At 38.5% G+C, this 24,899-nt stretch overlaps 1 protein-coding gene across 8 annotated transcripts in view; it reads left to right on the top strand.

Annotated features, from left to right (window-relative positions):
• Positions 1–24,899, top strand: part of CMSS1 (cms1 ribosomal small subunit homolog) — a 382,651-nt gene that overhangs the window by 323,720 nt on the left and 34,032 nt on the right. For 6 of the 8 annotated variants that reach the window (XM_026492009.4, XM_057306731.1, XM_057306732.1 and 3 more), the window contains one exon: positions 24,166–24,254. The exons of 1 other annotated variant lie outside the window; for it this stretch is intronic. In XM_026492009.4, coding sequence (XP_026347794.2) covers positions 24,166–24,254 — 89 coding nt within the window. Of the gene's footprint in view, positions 1–6,299; positions 6,438–24,165; positions 24,255–24,899 lie in introns of those variants that run through there. One more of the 8 variants, XM_057306737.1, reaches the window with a different exon arrangement.

The raw sequence follows: 24,899 nt of genomic DNA, 5'->3' as shown, positions 1-24,899 counted from the left end.
AATATCCTGATTAGAGACCAGTACCACCAGAGAGCTGTAAAGTTTGCTTTTCAAGTTAGAGGAGCAGTATTGCATAGGGGTTAAGGGACCTTGAATTAGGACTGCCTAGATCCAGATCCTGGCTCTCTCATAACCTTGGGCAAGTGCCTCAGTTTCCACCTCTGTAAAAGACATTGTAATAACAGTACCCATCTCATAAGATTGATATGCAGATTAAATGTGTTAATGTACGTAGAGCATTTAGAACAGCGTCCTGCACAAAATAAGGACTGTGTAAGACTTTTTATCATTATTATTAGTTTCTATTCCAGGAACAGAGAATTTATATAACAGTGCTTCCAAAGGTATCAAGTATGCTCATCCAATAAACATAATAATTCTATTAAGACCCAAAATGCTACTGCCAGCACCCATGGCTCTACTTACCTGACTCTGACTGCAAAAGCTGACCAGAAAAGGTTAAGTTGAAATTACTCATAGTTTGAAAACTAACTCCCAAATATGTAAATGTACCAACGTTTAAATTAAAAAGGAAGAAGGCTGAACTCTTAACATTCAAAAGACTGAAGTTGAGGTCATCTTGCCCAAGTTGACTTACCTATTTTTTTAATCTAAAAAGAAAATAAGATTTTTTTAAATGCCTTATTGTTGGACAGAAACCGGCCAGGTAGCTGTTCCGCCTGCAGTGTTGTCCTCTGATATCGGCATGATCTTCACTGCATTTTTGTAACTTAAAGGTAGGACAGGTCCTGTGGCACCATGATTTTTTACGTTAAAGGTCCCTTTCTTTGTTACTGTGGCTCAGGCTTAAGTGTGAGAGGTCACACAAAAGGTCAGGTTCCTGTGGATCTGAGTGGGCTGGTGGTTACTGAGGAACTCTGCATTTTTTAGAAGGAAGGCAGGAAGGGAGGGAGGAAGGGAGGGAAGGCCTGAAGGAGGGAAGGAGGGAAAAAGAAAAGTATTAACTAACTTGAAGATTTAGTTTTGCTGACATGAAACTGGCAACAGAAATTTTGTAGCATTTAAGTTCTCCACAAAAAGAGGTGAAACATTTTTTCTTCAGCTATGCACTTTTGAAATGATCTTACTGGTCTCGGTACTTTGCTTTCAAAGTAAAGTACTTTTTCTTTACTTTTTCTTTGAGTTTCAGGACCCATCAAGCTTCTCCAGTTCAGAGTTTTGCAAGCATCTCATTCTAGATTTACTAACTTTAAAGTTTTCTTTGGGAATTGGCAGCATATTTTGTAAGCAAAGTTTGGATCTGTTGCTAGGGACATCTTCAGCTATGAAAATAAGAGCATTATTAGAATGTAGAGTAAGCCGTAGCAGTTGCCACTAGACATGGCAAAATTAAAGGGGAGAAGGAACCCCCCCCCACACTCCCCATTCCAACTCATAATGACAAGACTTCTGATAGAATCAACTCGCAGAGATTTGCATTTAGAAGCGTTTGTTTTGTCAAATCCTGTGGAGAGGAGGAAAAGAGCCTGAGAGAAGGAAAAGGTAGATCATGCCTAGTTTCTTGCAGTATATGAGATTGAGAAGCCAAAAAAGGAAAAGATGGTAGCTAGGAAAAACAGAACAAAACAAAACTAGAGAAGCATATGCCAGGTTAAACATAGGTTAAACATAAAGCCTGATGAACCACCACAAGCCTGTGGAAGACTTTGAATTGGCCAGTCCCTGCACCTGGACCTGGGACTTTGTGGCCAGGAAAGGCTAGGAGACTGAAGGTTGAGCCTGCCCAAGCATCTCTGAACAGCTGCTCTCAAAGCAATCAGGTGCCATGAATTGAGCACAACAGGCTTGGCCTCAGGTTTGCTGCTCCTCCTGCCACCTATCACTGAATTCTTCATTTGCAGATCCTGTTCTCCTTTTCTCCCCTTTTTCCTTTTTCCACATTTTCCTTTCTAAGTTAAAGTAGTTGCAACTTTAAGTTGCTAGATTAAAGCCCTAAAATAGTCTTGTTTCTACTTCTGGAGGATGAATTGAGTTGAATTTTGGAGGATGGGGTAAGGTTTTAATAGAGAAGCAGAGATGACAAGGATAAAGGGAGAGGTAGCATTCTGAACAGTTAAAGTAAATGAGAGATACACTTACAGATGGTATAATTCTTTTCTGGCATGACCTACTTGATTATAAGTCCTTATTTTTTAGTCTTGTGATGGCTGTAGTCATTATTTTGAAAAGTGTACAAAGCAATAAAGGATGGAACATGACCACTGTTAGTATAAGTGGAGTCAGAATGAAGAGCCCCTTCTTTCATTGGATGTACTTTCACTGTTTGTCCTTCCCTTCCTCTCCCCTCACCTTCCCTGTCTGCTGCTTTGCCAGTTTGGCCTTTAGGGCCTTCACTGAGTTCACTCTTCATAGGGTCGTATTCTTTGGATGTGGGAATTGTGTTCTTTCTTAGTGATGCTGGTGGGAGTCCCTTAATGAGCTGGGAACAAGGTTCTTGAAGAATAGTTCCCAGTCCTACTTCGCCTAGCCAAATAAAACATTCTGGCTCTTAGGGATGAGTAATTTTAGCAAAACACTTTAGACTGTTGAAGTACAGCTGTGTCTCCAGTATTATTTTTCAGCATGTGTAGTTAGATTTCCCAGAGAACAGCTGACCCCTCTAGAAATGTAGAACACCCCCTCAAATAAGTGAAATTGAACTAAACTAAACAAGATGCATTTTTAAAAACTGAGTCACAACTTAATGCTAAAAGGAATAATTCAGCCAACAAGAAGTTGTAATGATTCTAAACTTGCCTGCACCTAATATACCTATGAGATATGTAAATAAAAATTGGTAGAATTGCTAGAAAACATGGACTGATTCAAAATAAGAGTGGGAGGTGTTAATGCACATGTCAATTATTGATAATTAAAACAAAAATATACATATAAAACATATATTTGAAAAACATAATTAACGGGTTTATCTCTGATCATATGTAGAACTCTGCACCTAACAATCAGAAATTATATATTCTATTCAGAAATGCTTTAAAACACTTTTTAATTGTTAAGGTACTAGGTCAGGGCCTGGACCAAATTTGGCGCATGGACCAAATTCAGCCAGGATGTGTTTCTGTAAATAGTTTACCAGAACACAGCCATGCCCATTCATTTATGTATTGTCTAGGGCTGCTTTTGCACAACAGCAAAGTTCGAGTAGTTACTGACAGAGACCTTATTGCTTTGCAAACCGTATACCTATTCACTATACGGTCCTTACCTAAAAAGTTCACTGGTCCCTGTGCTAGAAAATAAAGCAAGTCTGGGGCACTTGGGTGGCTCAGCCATTAAACATCTGCCTTCGGCTCAGGTCGTGATCCCAAGGTCCTGGGATGGAGCCCCACATTGAGCCCACATCAGGCTCCCTGGTTGGCGGGGAGCCTGCTTCTCCCTACCCCGCTGCCTGCCACTCCCTCTGCTTCTGCTCACTCTCTCTCTGTCAAATAAATAAAAATAAAATCTTTTAAAAAAAAGAAAAGAAAGCAAGTCTTAACAAATATCAAAGAATTGATATGCAAGACATTTTTCTAACCACAATAACAAAAAAATGATAACTAAAAAATCTGTTTGGAAATTTAAAAATATACTTCCAAATAACTCATTAGTCAAAGAAAAATCATTATGGAAACTTTTAAAATATTTAGAATTAAATGATTATGAAAATGCTATACCTTTAAAACATACAGTATTCAACTTAAGTTATATTTAGGGAAAATGTATAGGCTTAATGCTTAAATCAGAAAAAAGAAAGCTTAGTGAGCTAAATATCCAACCACAAAGATGAGAAAACCCATAGAGTAAACCCAAAGAAACTAAAGAACATTAGTGCAGTAGAAATCAAAGATGGCAACAGAAAACATCTATAAATACAAAACCTGGTTGTTTGTTTGTTTGTTTGTTTGTTTTAAAGACCTCTCCACAGTTGAACAAGAAAAAATAAGGTGCAAATTAAAAACAGAAGACAAGAAAAAGGGGACATAGCCACATACAATGATCAATCCCAATAAATTTGAAAAGTTAGATAAAATCGCCAGAAAATTTTCACTTACCAAAACTGAATTAAAAATAAATAGAAAAACCTGGATAATCATATAACCATTAGAAACTGAAGCATTTGTTAAAACATACCCATAGAAAGAATACTACACTCTGCTTGTTTTATTGACACATTTTACCTACTATCAGGGTATCTGATTTTAAAAGTCTGCATAAATATTAAGGTATTTTATTTTAAAAGTCTACATAAAATTTTAAACCCCCCCCCAAAAAAACTGTTATTAAAAAAGAAATATATCATGACCAACTGGGATTTATCCTAAGGATAATATAAACAGTTTAACGAGCCTATTTTTATAATTCACCACATTAACAGATTATAGGAGAAATCCCATATGATCATCTCAATAAATGCAAAAACAAAAAGCATTGCATTAATTCTAACACATATTCATGATTTTAAACAAACTCTTAGCAATCAAGGAATAGAAGGAAACGTCATTGGGGCACCTGGGTTGGTCAGTAGGTTAAGCGTCCGACTCTTGATTTTGACTCAGGTCATGATCTCAAGGTCCTGAGATGGAACCCAGCATCTGGCTCTGCGCTCAGCTTGAGATTCTCTCTCCCTCTCCCTTTGCCCTGCTCATGCTCTCTCTCTGTTTCTCAAATAAATAAATAAATCTTAAAAAAAAAAAAAAGGAAACATCATTAAGCTGTAAGCACCATCTTTTCATACAAAGGTAGTAAGCTGTTAAAATTGTGGAATCTGGGATTTAAATCCCAGCTCTGCCAGTTAGTTATTAGTTCTGTGACATTGCATTAAGTGTTACAAATTGTTTAATGAAAGTTAGTTCTATCGTTTTTTCAAAGTCAGGTTGATTGAGGATTAATTTACGTTCAGTATAATTAACCCTTTTTGTGTACAGTTCTATGAATTTTGACTGATGAATAAATATGGTTCTGTAACAACCAAAGTTAAGATATACAACATTTCCATCACCCCTGAGAAGTCTCCCATCTCTAGTCCCCAGTAACAATTCCTCTGTTGTTCCTTTAATTTTGCCTTTTCCAGAATGTTAAATAAATGGAATCACACATTATGTAGCCTCCTTAATCTGGTGTGTCTTTCATTTAGCATCATGCCTTTGAAATTTATCCATTGCTGTTGTGTGTTTCAGTAGTTTGCTTTGTTGAGAAACTGTGAGAATTAATAGAGTTCAACGGGTCACTAGCAAGCACAGATCAAGGTTTTTGTGAGACCTGAGCTTATACCATTTAAGCGGCTCTCTCTTAAAAAAGAATACAAAATCACTGATATAAAATTAGATATGAAAGTAGTTGTTTTGAATAAGAAATCACAACAGTACTGCTGCAAACACAGGAATTCTGAAATTTTTTATTGTATTTGTCCCCACCAAATAAGAAAAACATTTGTGTGTTTCCTTGAAAACTATATAAAATGCACCATCTACTGTGTTTCTACAAAAAAAAAAAAAAAAAATGGGAACCTAGTCATCTGCTTATAGTTTTACATTTTTGATGATTGGAAGGATTTTCCACTGACTAGTTTTTGGTTTCATCCATCCCGATCCTGGTTTCTTCTCCAGTGCCCACATAGTTCTTGGGAAGGGTGCTACAGGTGTGTTTGTGTCATGATCTACAGCCTCTGGCCCTGCACACTTTGTCAGGGTGTCTGGTGAGTTGGCACAGGGTAGTAGGAGTATTCCTGGGAGCATTCTTACACTAGGACAGCTAGCAGTAATTTAACTGTGGACTATATGATTGTGAACCATATAATATTGCATTAAACTCAAAACTAAATGCTTGTCCAACCAACTTCTCTAACTGGATCCCCAGAATGTTCACTTCCACTTCAACACCACTCACTACGGGATATGTGAAAGAGGTGAATTCTGAGTAGAAATACACAGTGGTACACTTATTTTAACCACAATATATCTTTCTTTTGCAAATTTTCTTAGAAAAATTAACTGTATGATCCATTGCCAAGGGCCTTCCCAGGGCCTAGAAGGGTTTCATGAAAGCAAGTGCTTTGAAGCTTGAAATTGCTGGGAAATTGGACTTCCAATACTTCTCATAAAGAAGATGAAGGCAGGGTTTGAAAGAAAGAGGAAATATGTGCAACTTTTTAATTTTGCTTGCTCTCTTTGCTTTGGGTTGAAAAGGGACAGTATACTTGACCCCTTTACTGGAAGAAGAATTCAACCAGTTCCAACTGGTGGTATATTTTTTTTTCTTTTTTCTTTTTATTTTTTTTTCAGTATACCCTGAGGAAGTAGAGGATGAGACTACCCCGTCTTCTTGTCTCCACTCCACAGGCCCTATCATCCACTGGGACTAATTAGCATAGGTCTGGCTTAACCTCCTCAAATGCCAGCAGTTCTAGAGAAACCTGGGAGCTGGAGCCAGTCTGGGTAGGTTGGATCCCATACTTTTCTTTTAATACTTTCTTAATGGAAATCACAGAACTAGCATCCTTAATTTCAAAAAAGCAGTTTTCTCTTTTGGAACCAAAAAACATCACAGGCTAAAGAAACAACTAATTTATTCAACCTACAGTGATATGAGATGATCTCATTTTATATGTTAAAAGGTTTCAGATGAAATAATTTTTTTGGCTCAGAAAGTACAGATTTACAGCATTTGGTTAACAAGGTATTTTAAATATTTCTCATGGGTTTTTGTTACATAAGAGTCACATACCTTTAGGGGCACCTGGGTGGCTCAGTCGTTAAGTGTCTGCCTTCGGCTCAGGGCGCGATCCCGGGGTTCTGGGATCAAGCCCCACGTCAGGCTCCTCCACGGGAAGCCTGTTTCTTCCTCTCCCACTCCCCCTGCTTGTGTTCCCTCTCTCACTGGCAATCTCTCTCTCTGTCAAATAAATAAATAAATAAATAAATAAATAAATAAATAATCTTAAAAAAAAAAAAAAGAGTCACATACCTATAAAAATATGTTATTTTCAACTATATTGCTTAAATACAGACTGTACTTTTCAGTTATCAGATTCTGAGAATTGGAGGAATACAGAATTGAGAATTTTTTTTATTTTTAAAAATTTATTGTGATAAAATATACATAAAATCAAGCATTTTAAACATTTTAAGTATTAGATTTTGGTGACATGAAGTACATTCACATTGTTGTGCAATCATCACAACTATCCACTTTCAGAACTTTTTCATTCTCTGTTCTGTAACTCTGTACCCATCAAACAATAATTCATTATTTCACCCTCCCTCCCAGCCCCTGGTAGCCACTGTTTTACTTTCTGTGTCTATGAATTTGACTACTCTAGGAACCTCATATTAGTGGAATCACACAACATTTGTCCTTTTGTGTCTGGTTTATTTCACTTAGCATAATGGCTTCAAGGTTCATCTACGCTGTAGCATGTACCAGAATTTCATTCTTTTTAAAGGCCATATAATATTCCACTATATACCACATTTTGTTTATCCATTCACCCATTGATAGATATTTGGGTAATTTCCACCTTTTGGCTGTTGTGAATAATGCTGCTATGAAAATGGGTGTACAAATATCTATTTGAGTCCCTGCTTTCAGTTGTTCTGGATATATGCCCAGAAGAGGAATTGTTTATCAAATAATAATTCTATATTTGAATTTGGGAAGAAGCACCATACTGTTTCCCACAGAAGCTGCGCCATTTTACATTCCCACAAAGAGTACACAAGGGTTCCAATTTCTCCACATCCTCGCCAACACTTGCTTTTGTTTTTGATAGTAGCCATCCTTTTTTTTAATTATTATTATAATATTTTTTATTATATTATGTTAGTCACCATACAGTACATCCCTGGTCTGTGATGTAAAGTTCCATGATTCATTAGTTTCGTATAACATCCAGTGCACCATGCAATACATGCCCTCCTTACTACCCATCACCAGTCTGTCCCATTCCCCCACCCCCCCTCCCCTCTGAAGCCCTCAGTTTCTTTCTCAGAGGCCATAGTCTCTCATGCTCCATTCCCCCTTCTGATTACCCCCCTTTCTTTATCCCTTTCTTCCCCTACCAATCTTCCTAGTTCTTATTTTCCATAGATGAGAGAAATCATATGATAATTGTCTTTCTCTGCTTGACTTATTTCGCTTAGCATTATCTCCTCCAGTGCCGTCCATTTGCAGCAAATGTTGAGAAATCGTTCTTTTTGATGGCTGAGTAATATTCCATTGTATATATGGACCACAACTTCTTAATCCAGTCATCTGTTGAAGGGCATCTCGGCTCCTTCCACGATTTAGCTATTGTGGACAGCTGCTATGAACATTGGGGTGCATATGGCCCTTCTCTTCACTATGTCTGTATCTTTGGGGTAAATACCCAGTCGTGCAATGGCTGGATCATAGGGTAGCTCAATTTTTAACTTTTTAAGGGATCTCCACACTGTTTTCCAGAGTGGCTGTACCAACTTGCATTCCCACCAACAATGTAAGAGGGATCCCCTTTCTCCACATCCTCTCCAACAATTGTTGTTTCCTGCCTTGTCAATTTTTGCCATTCTAACTGGTGTAAGGTGGTATCTCAATGTGGTTTTGATTTGAATTTCCCCGATGGCTAATGATTTTGAACATTTTTTCATGTGTCTGTTAGCCATTTGTATGTCATCATTGGAAAAGTGTCTGTTCATATCTTCTGCCCATTTTATGATTTATTTGTTTCTTGTGTATTGAGTTTGAGAAGTTCTTTGTAGATCTTGGATACCAGTCTTTTATCTGTAGTGTCACTTGTGAATATCTTCTCCCATTCTGTGGGCTGCCTCTTAGTTTTTTTGACTGTTTCCTTGGCTGTGAAGAAGCTTTTTATCTTGATGAAGTCCCACAAGTTCATTTTTTCTTTTGTTTCTCTTGTCTTTGGAGATGTGTCATGAAAAAAGTTGTTGTGGCCGATGTCAAAGAGGTTGCTGCCTATGTTCTCCTCTAGGATTTTGATGGATTCCTGTCTCACATCGAGGTCTTTCATCCATTTGGAGTTTATTTTTGTGTATGGTGTGAGAGAGTGGTCAAGTTTCATTCTTTTGCATGTAGCTGTCCAATTTTCCCAGCACCATTTATTGAAGAGACTGTCTTTTTTCCACTGGATGTTTTTTCCTGCTTTATCGAAGATTAGTTGGTCAAAGAGCCGAGGGTCCATTTCTGAGTTCTCTATTCTGTTCCATTGGTCTATGCGTCTGTTTTTGTGCCAGTACCACGCTGTCCTTATGATCACAGCTTTTTAGTATAGTTTGAAATCTGGCATTGTGATGCCCCCAGCTTTGTTTTTCCTTTTCAACACTTCCTTGGCAATTCGTGGCCTTTTCTGCTTCCACATAAATTTAAGGGCTGTTTGTTCCAGTTCTTTGAAAATTGTCATTGGTATTTTGATCGGGATAGCATTGAAAGTGTAGATTGCTCTGGGTAGCATAGACATTTTAACTATGTTAATTCTTCCAATCCATGAGCATGGAATATTTTTCCATCTTTTTGTGTCTTCTTCAATATTGGTCTTTCAAGAGTGATTTGTAGTTTCTAGAATATAGTTCCTTTACGTCTCTGGTTAAGTTAATTCCAAGGCGATGTATGATTTTTGGTGCTATTGTAAATGGGATGGATTCCCTAATTTCTCTTTCTTCAGTCTCATTGTTCGCGTATAGAAATGCAACTGATTCCTGAGCATTGATTTGGTATCCCGCCACATTACTGAATTGCTCTATAACTTCTAATAGTTTGGGAGTGGATTCTTTTGGGTTTTCCATATAGAGTATCATGTCATCTGCGAAGAGTGACAGTTTGACTTCTTCTTTGCCTATTTGGATACCTTTTATCCCTTTTTGTTGTCTGATTGCTGTTGCAAGGACTTCTAGTACTATGTTGAATAATAATGGCAAGAGTGGGCATCCTTGTCGTGTTTCTGATCTTAAGGGAAAGGCTTCCAGCTTTTCCCATTGAGAATGATATTTGCTGTAGGCTTTTCATAGATGGTTTTTATGAGATTGAGGAATGTACCCTTTATCCCTACACTCTGAAGGGTTTTAATCAGGAAAGGATGCTGTATTTTGTCAAATACTTTTTCTGCATCTATTGAGAGGATCATATGATTTCTGGCTTTTTTCTTGCTGATATGATCTGTCACACTGATAGATTTGCAAAAGTTGAACTACCCTTGCATCCCAGGGATGGTCATGATGGATAATCCTTTTAATGTACTGTTGGATCCTATTAGCCAGGATCTTGTTGAGAATTTTGGCGTCCATATTCATGAGGGAAATCAGTCTGTAATTCTCCTTTTTGATGGGGTGTTTGCCTGGTTTGGGGATCAAGGTAATATTGGCCTCATAGAATGAGTTTGGTAGTTTTCCTTTTTGTTTCTATTTTTTGAAACAGCTTCAGAAGAATAGGTATTATTTCTTCTTTGAATGTGTGGTAGAATTCCCCGGGGAATCCATCAGGCCCTGGAGTCTTGTTTTTCAGAAGTTTTTTTTTTTTTTTAAAGATTTTATTTATTTATTCGACAGGATAGAGACCGCCAGCGAGAGAGGGAACACAAGCAGGGGGAGTGGGAGAGGAAGAAGCAAGCTCACAGCGGAGGAGCCTGATGTGGGGCTCGATCCCGTAACGCGAGGATCACGCCCTGAGCCGAAGGCAGACGCTTAACCGCTGTGCCACCCTGGCGCCCCTTTCAGAAGGTTTTTAATCACTGCTTCATTCTCTTCATAATTAATTGGTCTGTTTAAAAAATCAATTTCTTCCTGTTTCAGTCTTGGTAGTTTATAGGTTTCCAGGAAGGCATCCATCTCTTCCAGGTTGTTTAATTTATTGGCATAAAGCTGTTGATAAAAGTTTCTAATGATCCTTACTATTTCATTGGTGTTGGTTGTGACCTCTCCCTTTTCATTCATAATTTTATTAATTTGGGTCCTTTCTCTATTCTTTTGGATAAGCCTTACCGGTAGCTTATCTATCTTATTTATTCTTTCAAAGAACCAGCTTCTAGTTCCTTTGATCTGCTCCACTGTGCTCCTGGTTTCTAATTCATTGATCTCTGCTCTAACCTTGATCAACTGCTTTCTCATGCGTGGATTAGGCATGTTCTTCTGTTGCTGTTCCAGCTTCTTGAGGTGAGAATATAAAAACTGCATTTTAGATTTTTCTATTCTTTTGAGTGAGGCTTGGATGGCTATGTATTTTCCCCTTAGGACTGCCTTTGCAGTGTCCCATCGGTTTTGGACTGTTGTGTTTTCATTCTCGTTGGTCTCCATAAATTGTTTAAATTGATTTTTAATTTCCTGGTTTATCGAATCATTCTTGAGCAGGATGGTTCTTAGTTTCCAAGTGTTTGAGTTTCTTCCAAATTTTTCCTTGTGGTTGAGTTCCAATTTCAAAGCATTGTGGTCTGAGAATATGCAGGGAATAATTTCAGTCTTTTGGTATCGGTTGAGACCTGTTTTGTGACCCAGAGCATGGTCTATTCTTGAGAATGTTCCATGCGCATTAGAATAGAATGAGTATTCTTTGGTTCTGGGGTGTAGTGTTCTATATATATCTATGAGGTACAACTCATCTAGTATGGCATTCAAAGCTCTTGTTTCTTTGTTGATTTTCTGCTTAGGTGATCTATCTATTGCTGATAGTGGAGTGTTGAGGTCCCCTACTACTAATGTATTTTTATCTATATGTCTCTTTATTCTGGTTAAGAGTTGGCTTGTGTATCTTGCTACTCCCCTGTTGGGGGCATATATATTTATAATTGTCATATCCACTTGTTGGATACATACTTTAAGAATAATATAGTGCCCTTCTGTATCTCTAACCATAGTCTTTAGTTTAAAATCCAATCTGTCTGATATGATTGCTACCCTACCTTTCTTTTGAGGTCCATTGGCATGAAAGATGGTATTCCGTCCCTTTACTTTCAGTCTGGATGTATCTTTAGGTTCAAAATGAGTCTCTTGTAGACAGCAAATGGATGGGTCATGTCTTTTTATCCAATCTGCAACCCTGTGGCATCTTATGGGAGCATTTAGGCCATTTACATTGAGACTGATTATTGAGAGATATGATTTTAATGATGCCATGTTGCCTGTAAAGTCTTTGTTTCTATAGATTGTGACACTCTGTTCTGTATCACTCTTGGGGCCTTTTTACTTTTATAGAACCCCCCTTAATATCTCCTGTAGGGCTGGTTTCGTGGTTACAAAATTGGTCAGTGACTGACGATTCTGTAAGGTCTTTATCTCTCCATCAATTCTGAATGACAGCCTTGCTGGATAAAGGATCCTTGGCTGCATGTTTTTTCTGAAAGAGCTTTAAAAATGCCCCCCCAACCCTTTCTCTCATTCCAGGTCTGTGTTGACAGGTCTGACGTAATTCTGATACCTTTGCCTTGGTACGTGAGAAATTTCTTTGCCCTGGCCGCTTTCAATACTGTATCCTTGGATCTAATATTTGCGAATTGCATTATGACGTGATGTGGCGTATGTTTGTCGTGGTTGAGCTTGGGAGGGGTCCTCTCTGCCTCTTGGACACGAATGCTTGTTTCCTTTGCTAGATTAGGGAAGTTTTCAGCTACAATTTGTTCAAATATCTCTTCTAGACCTCTGTTTTTCTCCATCCCCTTGGGGATGCCAATGATTCTGACATTGGAACGTTTCATTGAGTCAGTAATCTCCCGTAACCTACATTCTTGAGATTGGATATTTTTGAGCCAAGTTTCTGTTTTAGCTTTCTCTTCTACTAACCCATCCTCCAATTCGCCGATTTGTTCTTCTGCCTCATTCACCCTGGCCGTCAGAGCATCTAGTTTTGACTGCATTTGATTCATAGTATTTTTTTATTTCTGCCAGATTGCTCTCACTTCTGCCCTTAGAGATTCTATATTCTCGTTAATATTTTCGTTAATATTTTTTTCAAGTCTACACATCATTTTGACCATTGTTACTCTGAACTCCATTTCTGATAACTTGGTTATATCCATATCCATTAGTTCCGTGGCAGAGGCCACAGACTCATTGTCTTTTCTTTGCTGGGGGGGATTTGTCCTTCTTGTCATTATGATGAGGAGAGGTTGCGGGGTTGTCCAGAGCCCAAATTATTGACCGGGGCCCAGGCCGTGCGCCCTCATTTTATAGGGACCTTAGGGATGTGGGCTTCTTGATTTTTCAGCCTGCCTTCTGGGGGAGGGGCCTGCCACACTGATACTCAGGCAACCCTGTTTGGGTAGAGTCTCCGCGTTCCCTGCGAGGGGGATGGGGATGGGCACACTGTGAGCCGGTATTTCCAGGCTTTTGTTTTCTGGCGGCTTTCCCTGGTGGTTTGCTGTACCTCTTCTGAGAGTCAGAGCAGCAGCGGCCGAATCCTAGCCTCTGTCTCAGAACAGAGGGATTGCAGTCCGCTCTCCACTGGGCTCTTCTGGCCACTTTAACTCTTTTTCTGCTGGTGCTCCTAAGCCCTGCAGCGTCCTGGGTTGTGCACCCCACACGCAGCGTCCCAGCACTCACTTCCAGGGCCGGCGTGTCTCTGTCCTTTGTGTTTCTTACACCGCCAGCCACCTGCCGCCAGCCGCCCCCGCGCGCTCCGGAGCTCCCGGTCTCCATCTGGTTGCGCGCGTTCCCAGGCTCACCGGTCTCAGTCCGCTGTCTCGTGGGTGCCGGTCCGCGAGTCCGCCCGCTCCCCTGTGCATGTGGCTACCACTTCCCAGTGCCCCAACACAGTGGCTCCCTCCCCCTTCCATTTATCTTCTGATATCTGTTCGCAGATTCACAGCTCCCCGCTTTGTACCTCAATACTCATTGCTGGAAATGTTCATTTGTAGAGATCCAGATGTATCTTCCTGCGTCTCAGGCTGATTCTGTGGGTGTTCAGGCTGGTCTGGTACCTATCCAGCTCGACTCAGGGGACCAGCTGAAAAAGGGGACCCCTACTCCTCCACCATCTTAACTCCCCAATGAGAATTTTTTTAAAGCATTATTGGAGTTTTAAATATATCGGGGCTTGATCCTGACATTTATTTATTTGCATTTTATCCATTTTATCTTAACGTGATTTTTAAAGTTAATAAAAGAAGATTTGTATAAGTGGTTTAATGTTTTATGTGGAGAAAAAAAATATTGCTTTTATAATGAAAATATAAATGAAGCAGTAGGTATGGGGGGAGTGCTTTTTATTTTTAATCAACACCGGGCTAAGTACTTGGATCGCATGGGTACCCTTACCATGTTTATGGTTCCCCAGAGAGAATGCCTAACCTATGTGCAATATCTGTACACACTATATGGAAGGATACAATTATATGCTGATTTACAAGATAAGTGTAGAAGTGTTGGCGACAATAGGAAGGAGGAGGGCTGTGTCATCAGCCAAGGCTTCCCTGAAAGATCCCAGATGAAGATGGATTGGAGGATGTTAAGAGAAAGGAGCCTCCATGGATAGAAGCCAATATATGAAATTTCATAGGATTAAAGGTGGCTTTGATTGGGAAAGAAATTCCCCAGGTGGGGTTGCCAGATTTAGCAAATAAAAATGCATGCCACCTCATTAAATTCAAATTTCAGATAAGCAATGAATAACTTTAATACTGTATAGAAATCTCCCATGCAATATATGGGACATACTTAGACTAACAAATTTTTTGATAATTTTTGTTTTTTTTTTTTTTAATTTAATCTGGTAAGCTTACCTGGGGAGCTTTTATTTTTGAAGACTCCTTCATGGCCTCCCTGGGTTGAATTTCTAAATTCTGCATTTCTCTGAACCCAGCTGCCTTCTTGGCTATCCTAGTCAGAACAGCAGTGACAGGGATATCCCAGCAGCAGGATGGTACTCTAGTCTGGTCCACAGCCAACCACACACCTGTTGGCTTTTCCAGCATAATAATTTTGGGCTTCCTGAAGAAAAGGATGGATTTCCTTTAAACACTTTTTTAATTAAACTTTTTCATTATGAAACCATTTTAGATTCATATGCAATTTTAGGAAACAATATACAGAGAGATCACATATATCCTTTACCCAGATTCCCCCAATGGTAACAACTTTGCAAAACTGTATGTGTATGTAAATGGTAACAAGGACATTGAGATTGGTACAGTTAGGAAGCCGAACATTTCCATCCTCATAAGAATCCTTCTTGTTGCCCTTTTTGTAGCCACACCCACTTCCCCCTAACTGTACTCCCCTCTTAACTCCTTGAGACCACTGTTTTCTCCATTTCTCTGATTTTGTCATTTCAAGAATGATGTATAAATGGAATCACACAGTATGTAACCTTTTGGGATTGGCTTTTTTCAGTAAGAATAATTCTCTGGAAATTTATCTAGGTTGTTGTGTGTATTAATAGTTTATTCCTTTTTATTGCTGATTAGTATTCTATAGTATGTCTAACCATTCACCTATTGAATGACATCTGAGTTTTTTCCAGCTTTTGACTATTATAAATAATAAATAAAGCTACTATAAACATTTCTGGACAGTTTGTTGTACAAACTTAAGTTTTTGTTTCTCTGGAATAAATGCCCAGGAGTGCAATTGTTGTGTTGTATAGTAGTTGTATGTTTAAATGTTCTAAGGAACTGCCAAACTTCTTTCCTTTTGTGGAATGGAAGTGGCTGTACCATCTTCCATTCTCACTTGCAGTGAATGAAAATCCAGTTTCTCTGCATCCTCACCAGCATTTGGTGTTGACACTATTTTTAATGCTAGCCATTGATAGATTTGTACTGATATCTTGTAACTTTAATTAGTATTTCCCAAGGGGCTAATGATATGGAACATATTTTCATATACTTACTTTTCAGTGAATGTCTGTTCATATCTTTTGCCATTTCCTAATTCACTTTTCTAGTTTTTTAGTGTCCAATTTTGAGAATTCTTTATATTGTTTAGTAACTGGTCTGTCCTTTGTTAGATAAGTGGTTTGCAAATATTTCTCTCTGTGTGTAGCTTGTTTTTTTTTTTTTTTTTTTTGCATCCTCTTAACAGGATCTTTGCAAAGCAGAAGTTTTCAATTTTGATAAAGCCTAACATCAATTATTCTTTTTATTGATTATACTTTTAGTTGCAAAATTAAGAACTTTGCCTAACCCTAGAGCCTAAAGCTTTTCTCCTTCTTTTTCTAAAGGTTTCAGAGTTTTACATTTTACATTTATGCTTATGATCCTTTTGAGGTGAGTTTGTATAAGGTCTAAAACTTGGGTAAGGGTTAATTTTTCTGCCTATGGATTTTTTCCCTATTTGTTGAAAAGGTTATTTTTCTTCCATTGAATTGCCTTTGTTAAAAATCAGTTGGGTGTATTTGTGTGGGTCTTTCTCTTGGTCTGTATTCTATTCCATTCGTTTATGTCTGTTCCTATTCCAATACCACACAATCTTAATTATTGTAGCTATATAATAAGTCTTGAAATCATTTTAACTATTCTAGTTCCTTTCCCATTCTACATAAATTTTAGAATAATCTGTATATATCTACAGAAAAATCTTGCTGGGATTTTGATAGAAATTATGTTAAACCTGTATGTCAATTTGGGGAAAACTGGCATCTTTACCATGGTTAGCCTTCCAATCTATGAAGATGATATGTCTCCTTGTTTATTTAGGTCTTCTTTGATTTCTTTCATCAGTGTTTTATAGTCTTCAGCATGAAAGTCTTGTACATGTTTTGTTAAATTTACACCTAAGTATTTTAGGGTTTTTTTTTTTTTTTTAGCAATTGTAAATGGTATTGTATTTTTACTTTTTGTGTTCATATGTTCATATTTTGTGTTCATATTACACTGATTAAAAGTTCTAGCTCTATATTGAATAATTCTGGTTAGAGCAGACATCCATGCCTTGTTCCCAATCAGGGAGAAAGCATTCAGTCTTTCATTATTAAGTATAATATTTGTTTTAAGTTTTTTATACATACTATTTATCAGTTTCTTTTAAATTTGTTATTTTATGTCCTAGAATATGATCTATCTTGGGGCACCTGGGTGGCTCAGTCATTAAGCGTCTGCCTTCGGCTCAGGGTGTGATCCCAGAGTCCTGGGATTGAGCCCCACATCAGGCTCCTCTGCTGGGAGCTTGCTTCTTCCTCTCCCACTCCCCCTGCTTGTGTTCCCTCGCTCGCTGGCTGTTTCTCTCTCTGTGTCAAATAAAGAAAATCTTTTAAAAAAAATAGAATATGATCTATCTTAGGATATGCTCCATAACATTTTTTTTAAGATTTTATTTATTCATTTGAGAGAGAGAGAGCCAGCGTGAGAGGGAACACAAGCAGGGGGAGTAGGAGAGGAAGAAGCAGGCTCCCAGCAGAAGAGCCTGATGCAGGGCTTGATCCCAGAACACCGGGATCATGCCCTAAGCTGAAGGCAGATGCTTAACGACTGAGCCACCCAGGCTCCCCATGTTCCATAACATTTAAAAAGAATGTGTATTCTGTTGAGTGGAGTGTTGAGTGTAAATGTTGACCAGATCCTATTGGTTAATGGTTATCACTTAGTTCTTCTATATCGTTGCTGATTTTCTGTCTAGTCATTCTCAGTTCTTGTGAGAGGACTGTTGAACTTTGCAACTGAACTGTACTTTTGTCTGTTTCTTCTTTCATTTCTGTCAGATTTTGCTTCATTTTGTAGCTCTGTTGTTTTGTGCATACACATTAAGGATCGCTGTGTCTTCTTGACAGAACCACCCTTTTATCATTATATAATGTCCTCTTTCTCTGGTAATTTTCTTTACTCTGAAGTCATTTATCTGATATTAATATAGCCACTCTGCTTTCTTTTTATCAATATTTGTATGTTGGGGCACCTGAGTGGCTCAGTCAGTTAAGCATCTGCCTTCAGCTCAGGTCATGATCCCAGGGTACTGGGATCGAGCCCAACATCGGGCTCCCTGCTCAGTGGGGAGCTTGCTTCTCCCTCTCCCTCTGCCCCTCTCCCCTGCTTGTGCTCTCTCTCACTTTCTCTCTCAAATAAATAAATAAAATCTTTTTAAAAATATATATCTGGGGCACCTGGGTGGCTCAGTTAGTTAAGTGTCTGCCTTCAGCTCAGGTCATGATCCCAGGGTCCTAGGATTGAGCCCCGGTCGACCTCTCTGCTCAGTGGAAAGCCTGCTTCTCCCTCTCCCTCTGCCTGCCCTTCTGCCTACCCCTCTGCTTGCTGCTTCACCTGCTTATATCCTCTCTCTGTCAAATAAATAAATAAAATCTTTAAAAATATATATTTGTTCATTAAATTTTTTCCATCATTTTGCTTTCAACTTGTTATGTTGTTATATTTGAGGTAAGTTTCTTGTAAATAGCATATAGTTAGGTCATGTTTTCTAATCTACTCTGTCAATCTCTGTCTTTACATTTGTATTTTTAGGCCGTTTACATTAATGTAATTTTTGATAGGTAAGGGTTTAACTCTACCATTTTATTCTGTTTTTTTCTGTTTGCTGTTTTTAATTTCTCTATTTTCTCTTTCTTGCCTTCCTGTAGGTTATTTGAACATTTTTAGAATTCTATTTTGATTTATCTTAGTGCTTGTGAGTGTACTCCTTTGTGTAGCCTTTTAAGTGGTTGCTAAAACGACTAGGGTAGGTGTGGCCTTTTTACCACTGAGCAATATGGAAAGTGATGACTCTCTACTAATCCTTCTCTAACACCATCCTAGTGGCGAGGGAGAGGTGGACTTCATTGTTGCCCAGAGGAGATGGAATTCAAGGCTTACCATGTGGTCTCTATTGATACTGCATTGGTGGTGGTAGTGATAGGAGGAAAGAACAGGGGTTTGTTATTACCCTTAAGGGATGAAAATCCTTTTTGGTGTTCAATCACAGCTTGCTCATCTCTGATACCACCCTGGTAGGAGGTGGAGGAGTTGGGGTGCCTCATTACAGCCTGGCAAGGGTGGCAGTCTAGGCTCCCTACTCAGCCTTTGCTAATGGGGGCAAGGCTGCAGTTTTTTAGTGTTTGGAGTCAAAGAGTTTTTATCTAAACATTTTCAGTCTTGCTAGGTGGCCTCTTTCCTGGTCATTTTGTTAAACAGAACAGATGTTTGTTGGGGCTTTTTTTGTCTGCTCCCATTGGCATTTCCAAGTTATGGCTTCTTTAACCCCAAGCCTGAGATAATGAGGCAAAAAGAAAACCCAGGGAGTTAACTGCTATTATATTGTCCCTTATACCCCAAAGTCCCAAAGTGCCTTCTTCTCTCTACCTTTCAGAGACTGCCTATATTTTTTTATATATAAGGTCCAGGATTCTTAGCTGTACTTAGTAGAAGAAATATGAAAAAATACTACTACTACTACTACTACTACTGCTGCTACTAATAGTACCTTTCTGGAAGCAGAAATTCTATAAATACTTTTAATGCCAACATAATCAATTAAAAGCTCTATTAATCTCCTACCTGCTTTATTCCATGGGTAGAATCCATTTTTTTCACGCTATACAGTTAAAAGTATATGTCTTAATCAGAGTTCCCTAGAAAAACAGAACTGATAGGAGATACATAGACCTATATCTTTATCTATATTTATCCAAATATAAAAGAGGGAGTTGGGGTGCATATGGCCCTTCTCTTCACTATGTCTGTATCTTTGGGGTAAATACCCAGTCGTGCAATGGCTGGATCATAGGGTAGCTCAATTTTTAACTTTTTAAGGGACCTCCACACTGGTTTCCAAAGTGGCTGTACCAACTTGCATTCCCACCAACAATGTAAGAGGGATCCCCTTTCTCCACATCCTCTCCAACATTTGTTGTTTCCTGCCTTGTCCATTTTTGCCATTCTAACTGGCGTAAGGTAGTATCTCAATGTGGTTTTGATTTGAATTTCCCTGATGGCTAATGATTTTGAACATTTTTTCATGTGCGTTAGCCATTTGTATGTCTTCGTTGGAAATTGTCTGTTCATATCTCCTGCCCATTTTTTGATTTGTTTATTTGTTTCTTGTGTATTGAGTTTGAGTTCTTTGTAGATCTTGGATACCAGTCTTTTATCTGTAGTGTCATTTGCAAATATCTTCTCCCATTCTGTGGGCTACCTCTTAGTTTTTTTGACTGTTTCCTTGGCTGTGAAGAAGCTTTTTATCTTGATGAAGTTCAGTTTTTCTTTTGTTTCTCTTGCCTTTGGAGATGTGTCATGAAAAAAGTTGCTGTGGCCGATGTCAAAGAGGTTGCTGCCTATGTTCTTCTCTAGGATTTTGATGGATTCCTGTCTCACATCGAGGTCTTTCATCCATTTGGAGTTTATTTTTGTGTATGGTGTGAGAGAGTGGTCAAGTTTCATTCTTTTGCATGTAGCTGTCCAATTTTCCCAGTACCATTTATTGAAGAGACTGTCTTTTTTCCACTGGATGTTTTTTCCTGCTTTGTTGAAGATTAGTTTCCCAAAGAGGCGAGGGTCCATTTCTGGGTTCTCTATTCTGTTCCATTGGTCTATGTGTCTGTTTTTGTGCCAGTACCATGCTGTCTTTATGATCACATCTTTGTAGTACAGCTCAAAATCGGGCATTGTGATGCCCCCAGCTTTGTTTTTCCTTTTCAACAATTCCTTGGCAATTCAGGGCCTTTTCTGGTTCCACACAAATTTAAGGGCTGTTTGTTCCAGTTCTTTGAAAAATGTCATTGGTATTTTGATCAGGATGGTATTGAAAGTGTAGATTGCTCTGGGTAGCATGGACATTTTAACTATGTTAATTCTTCCGATCAATGAGCATGGAATATTTTTCCATCTTTTTGTGTCTTCCTCGATGTCTTTCAAGAGTGATTTATAGTTTCTAGAATATAGGTCCTTTACGTCTCGGTTAAGTTAATTCCAAGGCAACATATGGTGTTTGGTGCTATTGTAAATGGGATGGATTCCCTAATTTCTCTTTCTTCAGTCTCATTGTTCGTGTATAGAAATGCAACTGATTTCTGATTTTGTATTCCGCCACATTACTGAATTGCTCTATAACTTCTAGTAGTTTGGGGGTGTTCATAGCAGCATTGTCCACAATAGCTAAATTGTGGAAGGAGCCGAGATGCCCTTCAACAGATGACTGGATTAAGAAATTGTGGTCCATATATACAATGGAATATTACTCAGCCATCAAAAAGAACGATTTCTCAACATTTGCTGCAACATGGACAGGACTGGAGGAGATAATGCTAAGCAAAATAAGTCAAGCAGAGAAAGACAATTATGATATGATTTCTCTCATCTATGGAACATAAGAAGTAGGAAGATCAGTAGGAGAAGAAAGGGATAAAGAAAGGGGGGGGTAAACAGAAGGGGGAATGAACCATGAGAGACTGTGGACTCTGAGAAACAAACTGAGGGCTTCAGAGGGGAGGGGGATGGGGCACTGGTATAGGCTGGTCATGGGTATTAAGGAGGGCATGTATCGCATGGTGCACTGGGTGTTATACGCAAGTAATGAATCATGGAAGTTTACCTCAAGAACTAGGGATGTACTGTATGGTGACTAACATAATATAATTTAAAAAATATTATCATAAAAAGAAAAAAAAAAAGAGGGAGTTGGCCTGGCAAATCCCAGTATCTACAGTGTGAATTGGCAAGCTGGAACCCAGATTCCAATCCTAGTCAGAAGGCCTGAGAACAAGGACAGCTGATGGTGTAGTTCTAGTCTGAAGGCTGGCAGGCTCTAGATGCAGGAAGAGCTGATGTTTCAGTTCAAGTCCAAAGGCAGAAAAAATTCTGTTACTCAGCAGAGGTTCAGCCTTTTTGTTCTATTCAGGTCTTCATCTAATGAGGCCCAGAAGGAAATCTGCTTTATTCAGTCTACCATTCAAATGTTAATCTCATCCAAAAACATCCTCACAGAAACACCCAGAATAATGTTTGACCAAATATCTGGGTACCCTGTGACCCAACCAAGATGATACATAAAATTAACCACTACAGTGTGCAAACATTTAAAAGCACAGGATTACCAGGTTGGTTAATTTGGACCTAACTATGAATTTTGACCAAGGTTGCTCACAAATTCACATTTTGGGCTGACTTCGATATACATAGACAAATTCAAAGAGAATGAGTAAAGCCTTTTAAAGATTCAAAATGCATTTAAAGAGAGCAACCACTTGGGAAAACTGGACAGCAGCAACATGCAGAAGAATGAAACTGGACCACTTTCTTATACCATACACAAAAATAAATTCAAAATGGATGAAAGACCTAAATGTGAGATAGGAAATCATCACAATCCTAGAGGAGAACACAGGCAGAAACCTCTTTGGCTGTAGCAGCTTCTTACTAGACACATCGCCAGAGGCAAGGGAATTGAAAGCAAAAAGGAATATTGGGACTTCATCAAGATAAAAACTTCTGCACAGTGAAGGAAACAATCAACAAAGGTACCCTACGGAATGGGAAAAGATATTTGCAAATGACATATAAGATAAAGGGTTAGTATCCAAAATCTATAAAGAACTTATCAAACTCAACACCCAAAAAACAAATAATCCAGTTAAGAAATCTACAGAAGACGTGAATAGGTATTTTTCCAAAGAAGACATCCAGATAGCTAACAGACACATGAAAAGATGTTCAGATCACTCATCCTCAAGGAAGAACAAATCAAAACCATGCTGAGATACCACCTCACACCTGTCAGAATGGCTAAAATTAACAACGCAAGAACAACAGGTGTTGGTGAGGATGCAGAGAATAGGGAACTCTCTTGCACTGTTGGTGGGAATGCAAACTGGTGCAGACACTCTGGAGAACAGTATGGAGATTCCTCAAAAATTTAAAAATAGAGCTACCCTACAATCCAGCAATTGCACTATAAGGTATTTAACCTAAAGGATACAAAAATACAGATTCAAAGGGGTACATGCACCCCGATGTTTATAGCAGCATTATCAACAATAGCCAAACTATGGAGAGGGCCCAAGTGTCCATCAACTGATGAATGGATAAAGAAGAGGTAGGTGTATACACACACACACACACACACACACACACACACACACACACAGTGAAATATTACTCAGCCATCAAAAAATGAAATCTTGCCATTTGCAGTGACATGGATGGAGCTAGAGTGTATTATGCTAAATGAAATGTCAGTGAGAGAAAGACAATACCATATGCTCTCACTCATGTGGAATTTAAGAAAGAAAACAGATGAACATATAGGAAGGGGAGAAAGAAAAAAAAGGGGGAGAGGGAAATAAACCATAAGAAACTCTAAACTATAGAGAAAAAACTGAGGGTTGATGGGGGGAGTTGGGTGGGGGATGGGCTAGATGGGTGATAGGTATTAAGGAGGGCACTTGCTGTGAAGAGTGCTGGGTGTTGTACATAAGTGATGATTCATTGACTTCTACTCCAGAAACCAATATTGCACTGTATGTTCACTAACTAAAATTTAAATTTAAAAAAAAGCAATAGGGATTTGATAGATAGATAGATAGGTAGATGATAGATAGATAGATAGATAGATAGATGATAGATAGATAGATAGATAGATAGATAGATAGATAGATAGATAAGGAGAGCAACCACTAAAATCTGGAAGGCAGTATGGCATTATGGGAAGTAAGAGACTATAGTTGCTATGTTTCTTCAGTGGAGCTTTATAAACAAAAAAAACTGTTAAAACTTTTATTTTTCCTGACTCTTAGAGTAAGAATTTATTTTTCCATTGTTGAAAGATAGAAAAAAAATTTAAAATAAGTGTTTCTCATGATCTATAATCTTTTTGTCAGAGTCTCTTAACATTCCCCCTCGGGCTAGCACGCAGGTGTCAAGAGCTACTGTTTTTCAGGGCAGGCAGTAGCACCTGTGTAGAAGACGTTGGACTCAAATAGATCTGGGTTCCCAGGTGTGTGACCTGGGGCAAATTGCTTTACCCCTCTGAACAGCAATATTCTTATCCAAAAATGAAGAGTTTAATATTTGTAAAATCAGTTTAAGTGCTCCATAATTAAACATTCTCAGAAGTTAGACATCTAGATAATCTTCAGCTTTGCAGTTTCATAAATAAGACTGACATCTTGGTGCTTAAATCTCTGTATTTTGGATTGTTTCCTTGAATTCAGCTTCTTAGAAGTAGAATTACTGAGTCAAGGGACAGAACCTTCTAGAAAGATGGTACCAAGATTGCACTATCAATGGGAGAAAGAGATGCTTTTCTAATTTTTAAACTTTATATTTTGTAGAAGCATCAGATGGTGAAGGAGAAGGAGACCCAGAAATGACGCAGCAAGAGACAGCTCCAGTTCCTGCCCTGTTAAGGAAAACCAAACAGGTGACAGTACTGTAGGAGTCACAACTGTTAAATTCTGGAATCAGCTTCTTCTACCCCTCTACAGTATTCCCTGTTCTTTAACATCAGTTGTTGGTGGAATTTGAGGGAAAGTTTTATCTTCTTTGCGTTGCTTCATTAATGATAAACAAGCAAGGTCTATTTTCCCCCTAATATTTTTTTCAATATAAATGTATTTTACAGTAATGATATCTTAGATTCTTGTACCACATTTTTACCAAAGATCCAGTAGTACTCTTTTTGGTATGGTTCCTAGGAGAAGACAAATAGCATAAAAATATGTAAAATTACCTCTCATACCAGTGCATGATTACAGTACCATGCCATGCTGCCAGCAGGTTCCCAGGGTCTCATGTCTACCTAACATGAGTTATGGTCCATTGTATGAATATTTGTCAGGGGATTTCTACCTTCAATATTACCAAAACTGGTCATGTGATACACTTTGCTTCCTGAACTACAACCTTTCATTTCCTTCTTAATTTTTCTACTGGCCACTCACATCCATTTGCAGCTTTTTCACATTATGTATCCCTCAAACCTGATCGGTAACCATGTGTGATTTGTAAAAGGATTATCTACTGTCAGACTAAAATTATCATCTTCTTCATAGCAATGATTTGTGGT

This window comes from Ursus arctos, unplaced genomic scaffold, assembly GCF_023065955.2.
Source record: "Ursus arctos isolate Adak ecotype North America unplaced genomic scaffold, UrsArc2.0 scaffold_4, whole genome shotgun sequence".
Classification (NCBI taxonomy): Eukaryota; Metazoa; Chordata; class Mammalia; order Carnivora; family Ursidae; genus Ursus; species Ursus arctos.
Note: the sequence above shows the minus strand (reverse complement) of the source record. Positions and strands in the feature narration are given on the sequence as shown.